Below are 15583 nucleotides of genomic sequence, written 5' to 3' on the forward strand. Positions count from 1 at the left end.
AAACTGGAAGGGCATCGCTAGGGGTGGGTTTGGCACTGGGGCAAAGGGAGGTGGCCATCACTGCACACCTCACAGATGCCGTGTGAGGTGAGACAATTCACTGCACCAGAACCCAGGTGCCAGCAGAAAAGCAGAGTTTAAATGTTCATAAGCCTGTCCTGTGCTCTAGACCCCCTCAGGAACCCAACCCCACCTGAGTGCTGTCCTGTTGGGTTTGTTTTCATCCTCTTCCACAAGCACAGAATCCCAGAGGGGCTGAGGCTGGAAAGGAGCTCTGGAGGTCACTTGCTCCAGCTCCTGCTGGAGGGTCACTTAGAGCTGGTCACCCAGGAGTGTGTCTGGGTGGCTTCTGAGTTCAGTTAATTTGGTGGGAAAAATACAAAAAACAGGTCAGACGGAGATTAACCCACCAGAGGGGCAGTGCCAGCTGTGACACCAGGGAGAAACGTGGTTTTCAGGAAGGTCCTCCAAGTGAAGCCAACTTCCAAGGGCATCCCAAGGCTGACCCTGCAGTCCTGAAGGTTTTGAAGACCATCTGCCTGTGGAGCCAAAGGCACATTTGTATGCAAGACCAGCTCCTGCCTGCCCTTGAACTAGGGGCAACCCACTTCTCCATAAAAACACCAGGAAGCACAGTGGGAGCAGCTTCACCATGGAAGCAGAGGGATGGGATCCACCTGCCTCCCTCAGGATCATGCTGGCTCCATCCCAAAGGTGCTCAGCACAAGCAGCTCCAGCATTTTGTAGGGTACCCGGGGCAGGTGTCTGAGGTGGGATGAGTCAAGGGGGTCAGGAATTATCTTTCACCCTAAACAGGTTCTGGGGCTGGGCTCTTCCACCATCCCCAGCCCCATGGGGTTCATGCAGCAGTGATTACACCACAGCTGGGAACAGACATTTCCAAACAAGCCTCCTTCTATTTGCATTCGAAACATTTATTTTGGGAAATACATATTAAACACTATTATTTATACAAAAATGGACTAAATTTTCATAATGCTTATAACCCCCAAAAGGCCATTTTAATAGATCTGGATGAAGGGCTTTTTTATTGTATTATTTTCTTTTTTTTTCTTCCAAAAAAAAAAAAAAAAAAAAAAAGTCAGGTTACAAAGGAGAAAGCGGCGTGTCTTGCTTGGCCCAGCTTGAGATATCAACTAGAGGAAAAAAAAAGTTTAAGATGGCATTTGCAGAAGTGCCTCACCACAAGAGATTTTTCTCCCCTTTCAGTCTTTTTTTAACACTTGAAATATATTTTTTTTTCAGTTAATACACATTTTTTGTTGTTGTTTTTGCTAAAACATAGCAAGTCAGCAAGTAGAGAGCTGCTGTTCCCCAGCAGCTCCGTGGAGGGGAACATGAGTGAAGGGGAGAAGGGATCCTCACAATGCACCCCCCCTTCCCACACCCCTTTGGCTGCTGGGGGGAACATGTGGGGAGCCCCCGAAAACCTGGGCATCCCCAGCAAGGGGAGAGCAACCTCCTCCCTCCTCCAGGTCACCTGTGCTGAGCCAGGCTCTGTCCCCTGTGGGCTCTGCAGGTGCCTTCCAGTGCTAGAGGATGGGGCACGCTGCCACGCCAGTGCGTGCCCCCAAAAATGGGTGATTTGCAGGAAGTTTTTTTCCCTTCGAGAGGATTTGGAGACTGGTGGACAACAGAAAGGCCAGGGGAGCTGGGGAGAAGGGGGCAGGACTGCAGAGCTCTGCTCCAGGACCCCCTGCTCCCGTGTCACGGTGCTACCTAACGCTTGCAGGGTCTTATTTACTGGAGACACACAGAAAGAGGAGGGTCTGGGGGCAGAGCAGGGGGAGCAGCACCCACAACGCTCCCCAGCACCCCCCCCATGGCTGCAGGGCTCGGTCAGCACATGCACAGACCCCCTGCACAAGGACCAGCAACACAGAGGAGGATGTTCCTTGGACACACATCACACAGGGGACCCTGGGAATGAACAGGAATGAACAGATACCCAAGAGCCTCCTCTGGCATAGGAAAAAGCCCAAGAATCACCAGGGTCAGACAGGACAACCCTCTACATCCCACCACTGCTTTGCAGAGACACGGTTCCACACTCAGCCCCCTCTGGACAAACACACTCCGAGCCTTCAGCGGACAAAGACCCACCCAACTGAATGACAGAATAAATACACAAGTGTTCCCGGGACACCAGCCACAGCTCGGGCCCGAGGGAGAGGGAAGGAGAGTCTCTACAGAGATTCACAGCCTTCTCCAGGCTGCAAAGACAGACAAGGCAGACCCTCCCTCCCCTCTCCCACGCTATTGCAAGGTCACAGTCTGAAAAGGCACTTCTCCCAAAGCAGGTCGCTCTGCCTGGCCTGGGGTCGGTGACAGGCCAGGTGACACCTAAACACTCCCAGTTTATTGCAGGTAGACGGGGTACAGGGGCCGGGCTGGGGGCTGGCGGGTCCCAGAGGGCTGCAGAGGGCTCGGAGGAGGCGGCAGGAGACAAGGATGGCATTGTCTTGCTCTCTTCATCCCACCGTACCTTGCTTCCCCAAGGCTACTTTCACCTGGAGGAACCCTCGCCTTCAATGGACGGAGAAGAGCCCCTGCATGGAGGGGCTGGAAGGGCTCCTGGGACACCCCAACCCCGCTGGCCCCACAGATCTGCTCCCCAGGGTCCGGCTGTGGGGTCAGAGCTGGGCACAAGCGAGAGCCCGACCTCCACAGAGGGACGGACGGTCCCCGGCCCAGGGACGCCGCTCTGGGGGCCGAGGACAAAACTCATGGCACAAAGCGGGGGGAGAGCGGCCACCCCACTGCACGTCTGGTTATTTGGTCAGTTAACATGGCAGGGGGTTGGGGAGCAGGGCAAGAGGGACAGTGGCAGAGGATTTATATAAAAATAAAGGGGGAAGAGGGGAGAAACAGCGAGCGTGAGCGAGCGAGGTCCTGGCTGCAGGGCGGTTACATTTCGTTGGCCACCAGCTCTTTGTCGGCCACGCCGTTGGACAGAGAGCTCTGGCCCTCGTTCAGCCTCTTCACCCTGTAGGCTTCGAAGTGGATGTTGCTGGTAATATCCTTGATGTTCTGCATGTGTGTCCTGCAGCAAAGGGAGATAGAGCAATCACGCCTTACTGGGCACGGCTCAGCCGGCCCAGCCTCTGCACCCCAGCCCTCCGCACCCCAACCACGCCCCAGCCTCAATGGCCCCTCCTGCCCTATTGGTTTATGGGGTCTTTAGGGCACAGGAGGGAAGGAAAGGCAATAATGGGCAGCATTATTGGGCAGCAGGAGCAGGAATCTTCACTGGTGCTTGGGGACACGGGAGCTGTGTCTGCAGAACACCCACCCAGGGAGATCCCGACGCTGCCAGTCCTGGGGTGAGGTTCTGTAGCCCCACACAACAATCTGCCAGCAACAGATCACATGTGCAGAGCTCACCTTGCAGCCAAACTGGGGAGGAGCCCAGTGCCCCCTCTAGCAAGCCCAAGGAGCTCAGCCTCCCACTGCCCCACAGTCAAGAGGGCCCAGCCATCGCCCAGACCCCACAACAATACCCCAGTGGAGGGTGATGTCTTTGAACTGGGGGTGAGACCTGGCACTGGTGAGGGACCACTAAGGCCAAAAGCTGCTTGCAGGCCAGCTGGAGCCACACTGCCAGCAGTCCTGGAGTGTGTCCTGACCCCTCCACCGCTCTTCTCCTCCTCTACCTCAGCACAAGAAAACCCCCCTGAAGCCTCATCCCACTGAGTGGGGCCACCCCTCAGAGTGGCAGAGGGCTGGGAGGGAAGGCAGGGATGGAGGGGTGAAAGGGTGGAGGGATGGAGCAGCAGAGCAAAGCAGCAGCTGCTTCAAGGGCTGTCCCCTTTCCCTGGATGCCACCTGGTGACCAAAGGCTCTGGGGACAGGGCACTGACCTGATGAGGAGGTCCCGCAGGTAGGCGAACTCACAGTGTGTTGTGTTCTCCACTGGCAAGAGAGAGAGACCCATCAGTGTGCACCCATGGCCACCCCCGGGGCAAGCAGGGCCTGGGGGCTTCCCCAGCGTGTGGAGGGCACAGATGGGCACTCACCCCCTGGGGTAGAGGTGCAGGACTCAGGAGTCCTCTTGGCTGCTGTAAAGCTGCTCCCTGCCCCAGCTCAGCCCTGGTGAGGTCTGACTGAGCATCCACAGCCCCTTCCCAGTGTGTCCCACCAACGAAAGGGAGCTCCCAGCAGCACGCCCAGCACAATGCTGGGACCCCCAGAGCCCCAGACAAGGCAGGGGAGGGGCACAGTGAGCTTTGCAGTGAGCACCAGGCGTGTCTCCACAGAAGAGTTTCATCTGTAGCTGCGCCATGAGCATCCTGCAGCACCCCAGGCACGCTGGTGAGGGCTGCCAGGGCTGTGCAAGGACAGGGACTCCTGCTGGCACAGGCTACTGAAGCAGGAGTGCTTGCAAAAGGGATGCTGCTCCACCACAATCAGTCTGACAGCTGCTATTTTACCCCTAAATGTACTCAATTTAGAGGGTGAATTCCTTTTTTTGATTTTTTTTTTTTTTTACCCAATCCTGTACATAGAATAGCAGGATCCTTTTCCTTGGAGAAGACCTCTAAGATCATCAAGTCCAACCATTAAACACCATGCAGGAATGGCAAAACAAAAGCAACACTGCTGTGCAAAGGCTGCCCATGGCCATGGCTTTGCCCTGGGGGTCTCCCTGTGCTGGAGGCAGCTGCCACAAGCAGAAGGTGAGGGTTTAATGAATCCCAATGAACTCAGAACGTTCAGGGAAACGGCACGAGAGGGCAGCAGAGCTTCAAAATACACTGATTTTCCTGGCAGCTTTGTTAAACCATCCCTGAACGCAGGATTCCTATTAGAAAGACTCATAAATGAGAGGAACCTGTGAAGGGGAAGAAGATGAGAGGGGTGGCACTGGAGATGAGCCAGCTGGCTGCCAGGAACCACGAACAGGGAAATGTGTAGATGTGCTGGAGCCAGGAGCTTTCATCCAGCCTTTAAACAACGATTGTAAAATGGAGGAGAAAAAAGGGACACCCTGATGGGAAATGGAAGAGGGAAGAAGTCCCACAAGGGCACCAACCAAAGGCATGGTGGAGGGCACAGATGCCAGGGGAAGGTCCTGACAGGGACTTGAGACACAGGGATGTCACTGGTGTGCCCTCAAACCCTGCTGTCAGGCATTTAACTGTGCAAGAAGCACAAGCCAGGCCACGAGACCCCCAAGAAATGTCCCCTCCAGCACTCAGCAGCCCCCCAAGCCACACAAAGGCGCAGGAACCCAGCACAGGATGATTGGCCAAGGTGTTTCCAATCCTCAAACACCAGAAAATGATCTTTTTTTGGAGGGGCAGGGAAGCACCACATACACCTCAACTTTTACTGCTGGTTTTGGTCCTCATTGCCTTCTGCCAGGGCAGAGATGGGCTTGGGTGGGGAAGCAAGGACAAGGTACCTTCAATGGTGCCCCACTTGGTCTTCCTCCCAAGGATTCTCCTTCCGTTCACCTGGTACTCCTGGTCACTGCCCACCACTGCAAACGGGATCATTTCCTGTGGAAAGAGAAAAACCAGGTTATGTTTTCTTCCTGAGAACTGGCCAGGAAACCAAACCAGTGAGCAAAGTCCGATGCTGAGCTGTTTCCAGGAGGGTTTAATGGGATGAGCTGGTCTGCCCCTGATGTTCCTGAGCAGTGCTGCCTGCCAGGGTCCACAGGCAGCACAGGGCTGGGTACCAGCATCTCTCACATGTGTACCCAGCCTAAAACCAGCCCAAACCCAGCCTAGCCCAGTCCCCCACTGGCAGGCACCAGGTACAGCTGAAGCAAAGCTATCCCAAAGCTTCCCTGGGAATTGCCCCCAGCATCTGGCAACCTGTGGCCAACTCGTTTCTTGATCCAGGTTGGTGTCTTTGAACTTCAGAGTCCCTAAAAGATTTTTTTCTTCCTTGAATTTGCCCAATCCACTCTACTGTGCCAAAAAATTGCTGGCTGATTCCAGTAGCATGGAATTGCCAGCTGCAGGCAGCCTACAGGTAAAATTCCATCCCAGTGCTGGGAAGGCTGCTGCCCTAGCCAGGGATGGGCAGGCACCTCTGTTCCCTGTGCCTGGGGCAGGGGCCATGGACCCCCTGCTTGCTGGTGGGGATGGAGATGGGGAAGGAGTATGGCCAGGACAGCTCCCACACGAGCCTTTCTCACCCTCTTTCCACCCCTGCTCGGAGCTCTGGCAGGATTCCTGGTGCTGGGCAAACCCCATGGACAGGGCACAGCAGTTTTGGGGAGAAAACAGAGGCCTTTTGGAAGGGACCCTGAGGACATCACCAGCCCCTGGAGCTGCAGGGCCCGTCCTGCACAGCCCCTGCACTGACCCGGAATTTCTCGTTCACCAGCCGATCTTCAGAGTCCTCATCAAACTCCTTCTGGGGATACACATCGATCCCATTGGCCAGGAGATCAGCCATTATCTGGGAGGGAAGAGCAGAGGGACAGGTGAAGGACAGGCAGGCACAGCAGCTGCACTCCCACCACGGCAGCTGCTCCCAAAAGGGTCTCTGGGCGATGTCCAGCAGCAGCATCTCCCTCTCCATCCTAAACACTGCCCACCTGGGGGACAGAGACCGGTGCTCACCTGCCACACACCCACCAAGTGTTTGCCCTGGAACCTCTGCAAGAACCTGGTGCCAAGGAGCAGCTCAGGCAGAGAGTGAGATGAAGTTACATGAGCTGGATGTTGTTTAGGGATTGGAAAAGACAACAGGGCAACCCAAGCTGCCCAAGCAAAGGGGAACACAGCTGCCAGGCTTGTAACACAAAGGTAAAAAGCTGCTCTCTGTTGTTTGTTTAGACTCCTTGGAAAAGGAATTTGATCTGAGGGGACAAGGACACAGATTGGAAGAGCAGACTCTAAGGACTTTGCCTGTGTGCAAGGCCAAGAGATGCTGAAATCTGATTCCTGGGTGGAGGCTCAGCTCGTGGGGAGCTTGGAGGATCAGCCTTCTCCTACAAGGCTTCAAACCCCAACCCAGCCTGGCACCTGCTCCCACCACTTCCTACAGCAATAACCCCACACCATCCTACAGTTCAGGTTGGCAAAGGAGTGGATCCAGCCCAGGGAAAGCCCCCAGCCAGGCTCCCACCCCCCACCAAACCAACACACGGGGTTTAGGGGAACAACCCAACAAAGCCAGCTCCAGGGAGCACATTCCACTCACTCAGCACAGCACTGGCACCAACCTGCAGCCAGGCTGGTGCTTCACATCCCCTGCCCACACCATCCAAGCCCAAAACCTATCACCTCTCTGAACCAGCTACACCCCCAGATGCAGACAGGGCTCTGCTTTTGGAAGCACACACGCAGCCACACTGGCACGAGTGGAAAAGGTCCAGCCTGTGCCCACCTGGCCTGATTTGTACCACTTGCCCTCTCATCTGCACCAGAGAATCTGGAGCTGGGAGCATGAGGAGAGAGAGCAAACACACCACGTGGCTACGTGTTCTCCCTCCATCCAAAAGGATTTGGGGGGTCTGGTTATAATCAGGAAGCAATCAGAGATGGGGTGAGCTCATCCTGTGCTGAGCCAGAGCAGAGCAGCAGAGCCAGGCACTGTCCCCATGGTGTTCCATGGTGTCAGCAGCCGAGGGTGCCCGGGTGACATTTGAGGTCCTGGACTGACTTTGTAGTGCCAGAGCCAGCTAGTCACCTGCAGACACAGGGGTAGGTGCACTGGCAACCTCTGAATGGGGCCAGCAGTCTGCAGAAGCCACCACAGAGAGCAGATGTGGCACTGTGGACCTGCCCCTCCGTGTCCCCTCACCAGCTCCTCACAGAGCTCTGTGCAAACAGCCTGACAAGCCGAGCGAGCCCAGCCTGGATTAGCCCTCAGCTCCATTCCCAGCCAGCCTCTAGCCAAGGAAACTGCTCACAGAGTTTGGATTCAGCCCCCAAAACCAGGCTGGGTATTGCAGTGCCTGATGCTGTTCATCAAGAACTGGGAAGACACTGGTGTGGGAAGGAGTGGCTCACCCTCTCCTGCAAGGAGCTGTGGAACCACTCCTGGCTAAGGTGTCATCCTCTCCATAACCAAAGAAACACCCCTAAAACTGCCCTTTTGGCAAAACCCCCCTTTCCCTTCACTTCTCCCAGTTCAGACTCACGGATCAAGGAGCTTGGTGTTTTTTACTTCTGCAGGGAATGCTGAGGCCACCACGCCTGCAGCCACATCCAGCACCCATGCAAACGGATTTACAGTCCCTTACCAAACCCCCAAATGGGCCATCTCCCCCTCTCAGAGCACAGCCCATGCCTTGCTGTGGATCCAGACAGCCCCTCCTCAGCTCCCAACCACGGGAATTTCATACCTTGCTTTCCTCTTAAATCTTGCCCAGCTGGGCTCAGCAAACCCAGACGTTTTTGCCTGGTTCCTGTATCAGTGCCTGACCGCTGCAGAGGGAGCGTTTTCCAGCCCCTACGTGCAGCACCATCATTCCCAAAATAACAGAAACCAGCCCGAAAATAACAACAACAATAACAAAGGAGGCAGGAGAAGCAGGCCTGGAGATGTAGAGCTCCAAACTTATCCTGCACTGACAGAGATCCAAGAGAAACACAAGGAAGTGCTTGGAGAGCAGGCCTACCCTGCGGCCACGCGGGATCGCTCCGAGCTGCAGCCGGAGGAATGCGCTGGGCTTCCGGCCAGGCTCTGCCTGCACAGCCCTGCCGGGGGAGCCACGAGGGGGACAGGGAGACCGGGGGATGGGGTACCAGGCATGGGAGCCCGGGGAAGAGGCAGCAGCCCCGTACCCGCTGTTTGAAGTAGTCCCTCTCCTCCAGCGTTAACGTGTCGGCTTTGGCGATCACCGGGACGATGTTGACCACTTTGCTCAGGCGCTTCATGAACTCGATGTCCAGCGGCCGGAGCCTGGAAAACAGCAGGAAGAAGGGGATTTGCACTCTGAGGCTGCTGCAATCCCCTGGCAGAGAGGGGCATTCAAAGAGCAGACGGAGAGGGAATCACTTCCTTTCAGATAGGACAAGTAAAGACATTTTCTTAAAAGCACAACAGCAGCAGAGAGGGTTTGAAAACACTTTAAACATTTCCCTTTCAAAGCTCCTGCTATCGCCTGTGAACCCTCACAAAGCCCCGTGAAGTGGCAGAGGGCTTTTATCTCTGCACGGCCACACAGGACTGCGGGAACTTGCCCAGAGCTACTCGTGTCCTTGGTGGAGCTGGGATGAGAGCAGGGCGATGCTGGCTGCAGGGCCAAATCAAAACCTGCTCCAGCTCTATCCAAGCTGTCAGTGACCATCCTGGGACAGCACAACACAGAAATGGCCACAGGTGACCATTCCTGCTCACACTCCCCACTGTGCTGAGCACCACTCCATGGTTACACACAAGCTGGGACTGCCTCTCACATTCATCAGCTGGGATTAAAAAAAGCTCTGGAAATTCTCCAGGGGCTCTCAGAGCACAGAAGAGATGCTGCTTTTTCCAGAGGGTGAGAATGTCAGAAAATCTCTACAACAAAAGTCTCAGCAGAGGAAAGCTGCAGAGATTGCATAACTCAGTGATCAGCGCCTTGGGAAATCCCTCCTGAGCTGACAGCACAGACACGGCTCCAGTGCCACACTGCTCCACATCCCAACCCTGAAGACAGCGATGAAGGCACCTGGTCATGATGCCCCCCACCCCATAGTCCTCCCTGAAGGAGTTTTAACTGCTGGGGGTCCCAAACCAGGAGAAAACCCTCCTTAGGACACCTCCAATTGCAGCACTTCCCCCTTGGTGGCTCTGGAAGTGATGGGGACATGCAGCACAGCTGAGTAGATGTTGCCTTGAAAAGGAAACCTGGAGGTCCCAGGGTCCAGGAACACCTTTGGGGTAGGAGCCTGTTTGAAATGGGCCCTCACTGAAGGGCCAAGAGAGCACCCACTGCCAACACTCTCAAGCCAAACCCCAACTTGGTCTCCTTGGGCCCTACAAAGGGCTCAGGGACCCCTGCAGACCCAGCCACAGGAGTGCAGAGGGGAAGGGACTGATCCCGCTCCTCAGCAGCCACCAGGCAGTGTCCCCATCCCAGGGGGACACCTCTGCCTGGCCCCAGTGCCAAGGGAGGGACATTCAGCCCCAGAAAGACCCACTCAGCTCCAGCTGATGTGAAAACAGCAGCTCGAGGCTGCCCCAGTGCAGCCAGCACTGGTGACCCAGCTGAACCCTCCCCTGGTCAAACCCACTCCTCTCCCAGGGATGGAGCTGGACTGTGCCAGGTGGATCTTGTCCCCACACACCAACAGCACACACAGCCCTGAGCACGTCATTAGCGCACGGACAAACGAGGCCCTAACACAAACACAGGGTCACAGATCACCCTGGGCCCCAGGAAAGAAAGATTTTGGCTATTAAAGGGAAAAAAGAATAGAAAAAAGCACAAGGAACCCCCCATGGACACATCTAAGTTGACTTGCTGCTGGCAAACATTGTTTGGAGCTCTGCATAATGTATTTCCCAGACCTCCAAGGAAGTAATGCAGTTATGCTCCTTTCCCAGCAGAATTCTTTCCCCTCCTCTCTCTTTGCTATTTTCCAAACAATTTTTCTCCTCTAAAAGCTTCTTCCCCACTGAGCTTGTGTTCCTGCCTCTTTCATCAGCTTTTCCTTTAAAGACCAGGATGCATACAGAGTGAATGCAGATGAATCCACAATCAGGCAGACGTTTGAGTTTCAGCTCCATCTACACGTTAAAAGCTCAGTTCCGATCCCTCCGATCCCTCACATATCTGGAGGATGCCGAGGATGCCACAGTGAGCCAGAGAGGAGGAGGCAGAGCCACAGCTTGCCCACACCCCTGGACACACCCCTGCTGTGTCCAGCAGCACCACCCAGGCAGAGTGACCGTGTCCATCTGCACCCAGGCACCCCTGACACAACCTTCTGCTCCCATGGGCTCCTGCAAGTGCCTCATCCATGGAGGTGACCTCTCTGCACCACCCTGAGAACACCAAGGGACTCCCCAGCAGAGCAAACTGCATGTTTTGAGGGTATTCTGCAAGTTTCTAGATATTCTACCAACTTCTTCTAGGTAGCCCCTCCCAAACCTTACCTATGTGAGAGAAAGTTCACCTTTTCACTAAGAACAATGCCTGCCTGTAGCTACATATCACATTCATGTGAAGACACCAAAGGAAAATACCTGGATTAAGGCACTGACAAGTGCTATTTGCTCCAAGCACATCACCAAAGAGAAGGGAAGGCTCAAGAAAAGAACTAATCTATTTTCTTCCCCTTCCTCAAATGGTCTCTGATATTATTAACTTATAATTAGACACACACATGCTCTGGGCTTTGCTGGGAATGGTGGAGGAGCTTGAAGGGGACTGGATGAGCTGAAGCAGGAGATGCAGGATGGGCTCCAGCCACTTCAGCCCGTGCTGGTTGTTCCTTCGTCCCCTCCTGCCGTGGGCCTGGGGGAGGCTGTGCAGCTGGGCACGCCTTGCCAGGGCTGGGCACACATTATGGTGGCCAGGACACACGTTATAGTGGCCAGGACACACATTATTTCTGCCACTGTGCACAGACAGGATCTAAGCAGAGGCTCATTCCTGTTGGCTCCCCTGAAATGCTGTTACAGGAATCAAAACCCACAGTGAGCTGCAGAGTTATTTCCTTTTGGTTGTGCCCCAGATCAAACTAACAGCAGGAATCTGAGCTGTATGTTGACCAAACACCAGTGAGGACCCAGCAGCTGCCCAGCCCTGCTCCAGGAAGCTGCTGGGCACCTGAGAGGGGCAGCCAGAGGGGAAAGAGGGAGTGGGTGGCAGTTCCTCAACCACCAGCCCTGGTAGAGGCAGGAGAGGTGCTGATCAGGCCAGGCAGAGCTCCAGAGCCATTTCTGAGCTGAACAGAGCTGTGCAGGGGTCAGAGCAGGGATATTTATTGGGTGGCAGAGCCAGGCTTGAGCAGCTGCAGCTGAAAGCCCCTGCCAGCACCATCCTCAGCCTTCACAGGCACGGTTACATGGGAGTGTTACAGGCTGTGTGTGAACTGGATGGGCTGCAAAGCCTGTCCTGAACTCCCTTGTGAACTCCCTTATGCAGCAGAAAGTTCTCTGCTGATTAACCCTGAGCTGCCTGGATGGGATGGCCAGACTGAAACAGAGCCAAGCAATCCTCTGCTCTGGCCTCTGAATCTCTGCACCTGGTCAACTTTACTTTTTTTTTTTTATCCCTCACTCCTTTTTATTTAGGAAAAAGCAAGCTCTCACCCAGTGCCCTGTCAAACCTAACCCACCTGCCTGCCACATCCACGTGCCAGGCAGTCCTGTGCCCCACCCACCCACACCACCAGGGAAGGAGGGATGGACACGAGTCACCTCTGCTGCTCTGGCTGTCACACCGTGAATGCAGCGGCTCCCGGGCAACACAAACACTCTGTGCAAGCACATCCCCGGAGGGCAGCACCAAGCATCCAGGATGGTGACTGGAGCACGGTGGAGCTCTCAGAGAAGCAAAATTTCCCATCTACTTCCCCCTCCCAGTGGGGTTTGCCCCCTTCACTCATGGTTCAGGTGGGAGGAGGGGACGGGTGAGCCGGTGACAGCGGGGACGGCCCCAGCCGGGCTATCAGGCTGAGGGGAAAAAAGGATCAGGGCTCAGCAACAACGGCCCCCAACTGCCGGGCTGACTCGGATATTGGAAACACATGTCTGCTGGAGAGAAGGAAAAAAAGCAGCTGAAAATCCACACAATTGCTGTTGGCCGGCGGGTGAGAGAAACCAGAGCGCGGCTGGAGAGGCTCCGCCGGGGGACACGGCAGCGGGGCTCCACATCCCTGCCTGCCCTGCCCGGCACCCAACGCTCCCTGCAGCCTCTGAGCATCAGATGTGTTTTCTAAGAGTTAAACAGCCAGAGCGGTGAGGAAAAGCTGGAGCACAGCTAATGCTGCAAGTCAGACCTGCCGAGGCAAGGGCTGAAGATCTGGGCTGAGATTAGTGCGACTAACACGTTAGGCTGGCCTAAAAATGTCATCTCCCTTTGAAACCTTCTGTGCTTTATTGTATTCGACCATAAATGTTCCGTCAGCCCCTCTGCTCCTGATCAGTTACACAAGAGGGGCATAACTGGCCCATGCAGTCATTTTATTCCAGTGAAGGATGCATTTTTGGTCTACCCACTGACAGAAGCAAAACAAAGTCTTTTCTATTGGAATAAATCTCCACATGGGGAAGTGGAAAAGGCTGTCATGAATACAGTGCTGGAGGCTTAAGTTTACTTTTGAAAACAGACCCAAAAACATCCCCAATGCATACAGAGCCAAAAGTGGAAGGAATTGACACAAATCAAAAGGAAACTTGGGCCTCGTTTCATGTTGTGATACTTTAAGTCACATTTTTCAAGACATTTTAAGTGCCCCAGATTTTCAGGGTGGGCTGTGTGCCTAGGAGGGGAAAAAAAGAAAAAATAGAAAAGGGAAAAAAAGAATAGAGCGGGATCTGGGCCTTTTGATGTTGTCACTTGAAAAGTGCCAGAGCCAGGAGAACTCTGGGCTGAATAAACAGCAGCCCACTTGCAGACTAGTCAAACAAGCTACAAAATACCCTTACAGGGTGAGGGTGTTCGCTGCCTTGACAGCACAAGGAAAACTGGCTTCTCCCCTTCCAATGTCAGGGGCAAAGAAAAAAAAAATTAATGTTCTGCTTGCAAAAGTAGCCTCTCCATCCAATTTGAGACCTGGTCCATCCTTGGTGTAGCAAGCCAGGTGACCACAGCAAAGCCAGCAGCTCCCTGGAGCTCAGAGATGATTTCATGGCCCCTCAGAAGAGGAAACACCGCATTTCTCTGGGGTACAGCAGCTCTGCTGTGTTACTGCAAGGCTCCAGATGATACAGCCCTAAAGGACAGCTTCCTCAAGTCCCAAAAAACGTGGGAGGATCTCAGGGAGAACTGCCCTGATGGGACACAGGCAGGGGAAGGCTGAGGGGTGGCAGGGACAGCGGGGTACGTACGAGTGGCCCGTGGCTGGGATGAAATAAATACAGCAGTGCACCCGCGTGTCGGGGATCCGCTTCTTCCGGTTAATGTTGATCTCCTCCTGCAGGTACTTCTCGTACTGGTCATTGATGAACTTCATGATGGGCTGCCAGCTGCAGGAAGAGAGGAACACGGAGTGGTGGGGTCATGTGAGGGATCTGGACCACCCTGACCCTCCCACCTGGGCTGGCTGCGTGAAGCAGAGCCTGCAGAGCCAGGGACACTCAGCATCTCATAAATCACAAACCTCACGTGGTCACTGCTTAGCAACTCCATGCACTGCTGCAGGAGGGGATTGACTGGCTGGTTTAGACAAGCAAGTGGCTAAATGTGCTCCCTTCTCTCCTTCTGGACCTGGCTGTGGAGCAGGACAGGGCTGAGACCATGTCCTGGCCCCTTGCACGGTGTCATGGCACAGGAACACGAGCAGAATCAAAGCCCACAAGCCCAGCTGGTGGTGGGGACAAGGTACCTGCCATGGGCGAGGGGGCCATCCTGCAGAACCAGATGCTGTGCCAGGGATCCTGGGCAGAGTTCAGCCTCCAGAGCCACATGAGCGGGGTCTGGGGACTGGCCCTGCTGGCACACAGCTGCTCCCAGCCACAAACAAAGGTTGTCTCATGCCTGGAACAGCAGGATGTTTGTGGCTCTCCCAGGGAGCATGGCACTGCTCTACCACCACAACAACCTCCTTCCTGCTGCCCACGGAGCAGGGGGGCACAGCGCCAGGCTACAGCTCTGGGCACAGGGTCAGGAGGTGCTGGGGCTCTCCTGCCTTCCCCCCCTGCACCCAGGGCAGAGTGGCAGCTCACCAGTTCTCGTTGTTGATGTGATCCCCAAAGCCCGGGGTGTCGATGACTGTCAGCTTCATGCGAACCCCCTTCTCCTCAATCTCTGAAAGAGAGGAAAGCTGGTGTGTGAGGCGAGTGTTAATGGGTGTTCTGGCCAAGCCCAGCCTCCCACAATCAGCTACAGAGCTGGAGCTTGCTCCCAGGGGAGAAATGCACCTTCACAGCCCCATAGCCACCCTGAAATGCCACCCCCACAGCCACCTCACTGGTTCCTTCCAACAAAATTAACTCAATGCTGATGAATAAATAAAAATTAGATGTTTTCTCAGCCCTGCAAGCATCTCTGGATGGTAAAAGCCTGTTCAGAGGGATGGGAGTGGAGGTTTATGGAGGTTCACAACCCCTGTGAGTCCCCAGAGACACAAGGCAGAGCAGGGCCTAAAGGCAAAGCAGCAGGTGGGACCTGCAGAGCCTCACCATGAGTGATGGATTTGATTTCAATGGTCTTGGGGATCCGCTCCTCAGAAGTTGGCTGTACAGATTTCCGGCTGATCTTGGATTTGAAGAGAGTGTTGATTAACGTGGATTTCCCCAAGCCGCTCTGACCTGGAAGAGAGCAGCATAACCCAGAGTCAGCACTCCCTCATTTCCAGGCTGTGCTGTCAGGGGCCAGGGGATGGGGCTGCTGACAGACTCAGGCTGCACTGGATCTGCTGGAGGGATGGAGAGAGAGAGGGACAAGGAGCAGCTGCTCCCCTGCAGCTCCCCTGAGCCAAGGAGCTCGAGTCCAGCCCAG

At 55.0% G+C, this 15583-nt stretch overlaps 1 protein-coding gene across 5 annotated transcripts in view; it reads right to left on the bottom strand.

The window, feature by feature from the left end:
- Positions 1-1086: 1086 nt before the first annotated feature.
- Positions 1087-15583, bottom strand: part of SEPTIN9 (septin 9) — a 131012-nt gene continuing 116515 nt past the window's right edge. For all 5 annotated transcript variants that reach the window (XM_069032972.1, XM_069032974.1, XM_069032973.1 and 2 more), the window contains 8 exons: positions 15265-15393; positions 14809-14890; positions 13972-14109; positions 8772-8889; positions 6340-6435; positions 5426-5522; positions 3882-3933; positions 1087-3064 (listed from right to left, as the gene is read on the bottom strand). In XM_069032972.1, the coding sequence (XP_068889073.1) occupies positions 2929-3064; positions 3882-3933; positions 5426-5522; positions 6340-6435; positions 8772-8889; positions 13972-14109; positions 14809-14890; positions 15265-15393 (848 nt within the window). In that variant the 3' untranslated portion in view covers positions 1087-2928. The remainder of the gene's footprint in view (positions 3065-3881; positions 3934-5425; positions 5523-6339; positions 6436-8771; positions 8890-13971; positions 14110-14808; positions 14891-15264; positions 15394-15583) is intronic.

Source organism: Aphelocoma coerulescens, chromosome 18, assembly GCF_041296385.1.
Source record: "Aphelocoma coerulescens isolate FSJ_1873_10779 chromosome 18, UR_Acoe_1.0, whole genome shotgun sequence".
In the NCBI taxonomy this organism is placed as follows: Eukaryota; Metazoa; Chordata; class Aves; order Passeriformes; family Corvidae; genus Aphelocoma; species Aphelocoma coerulescens.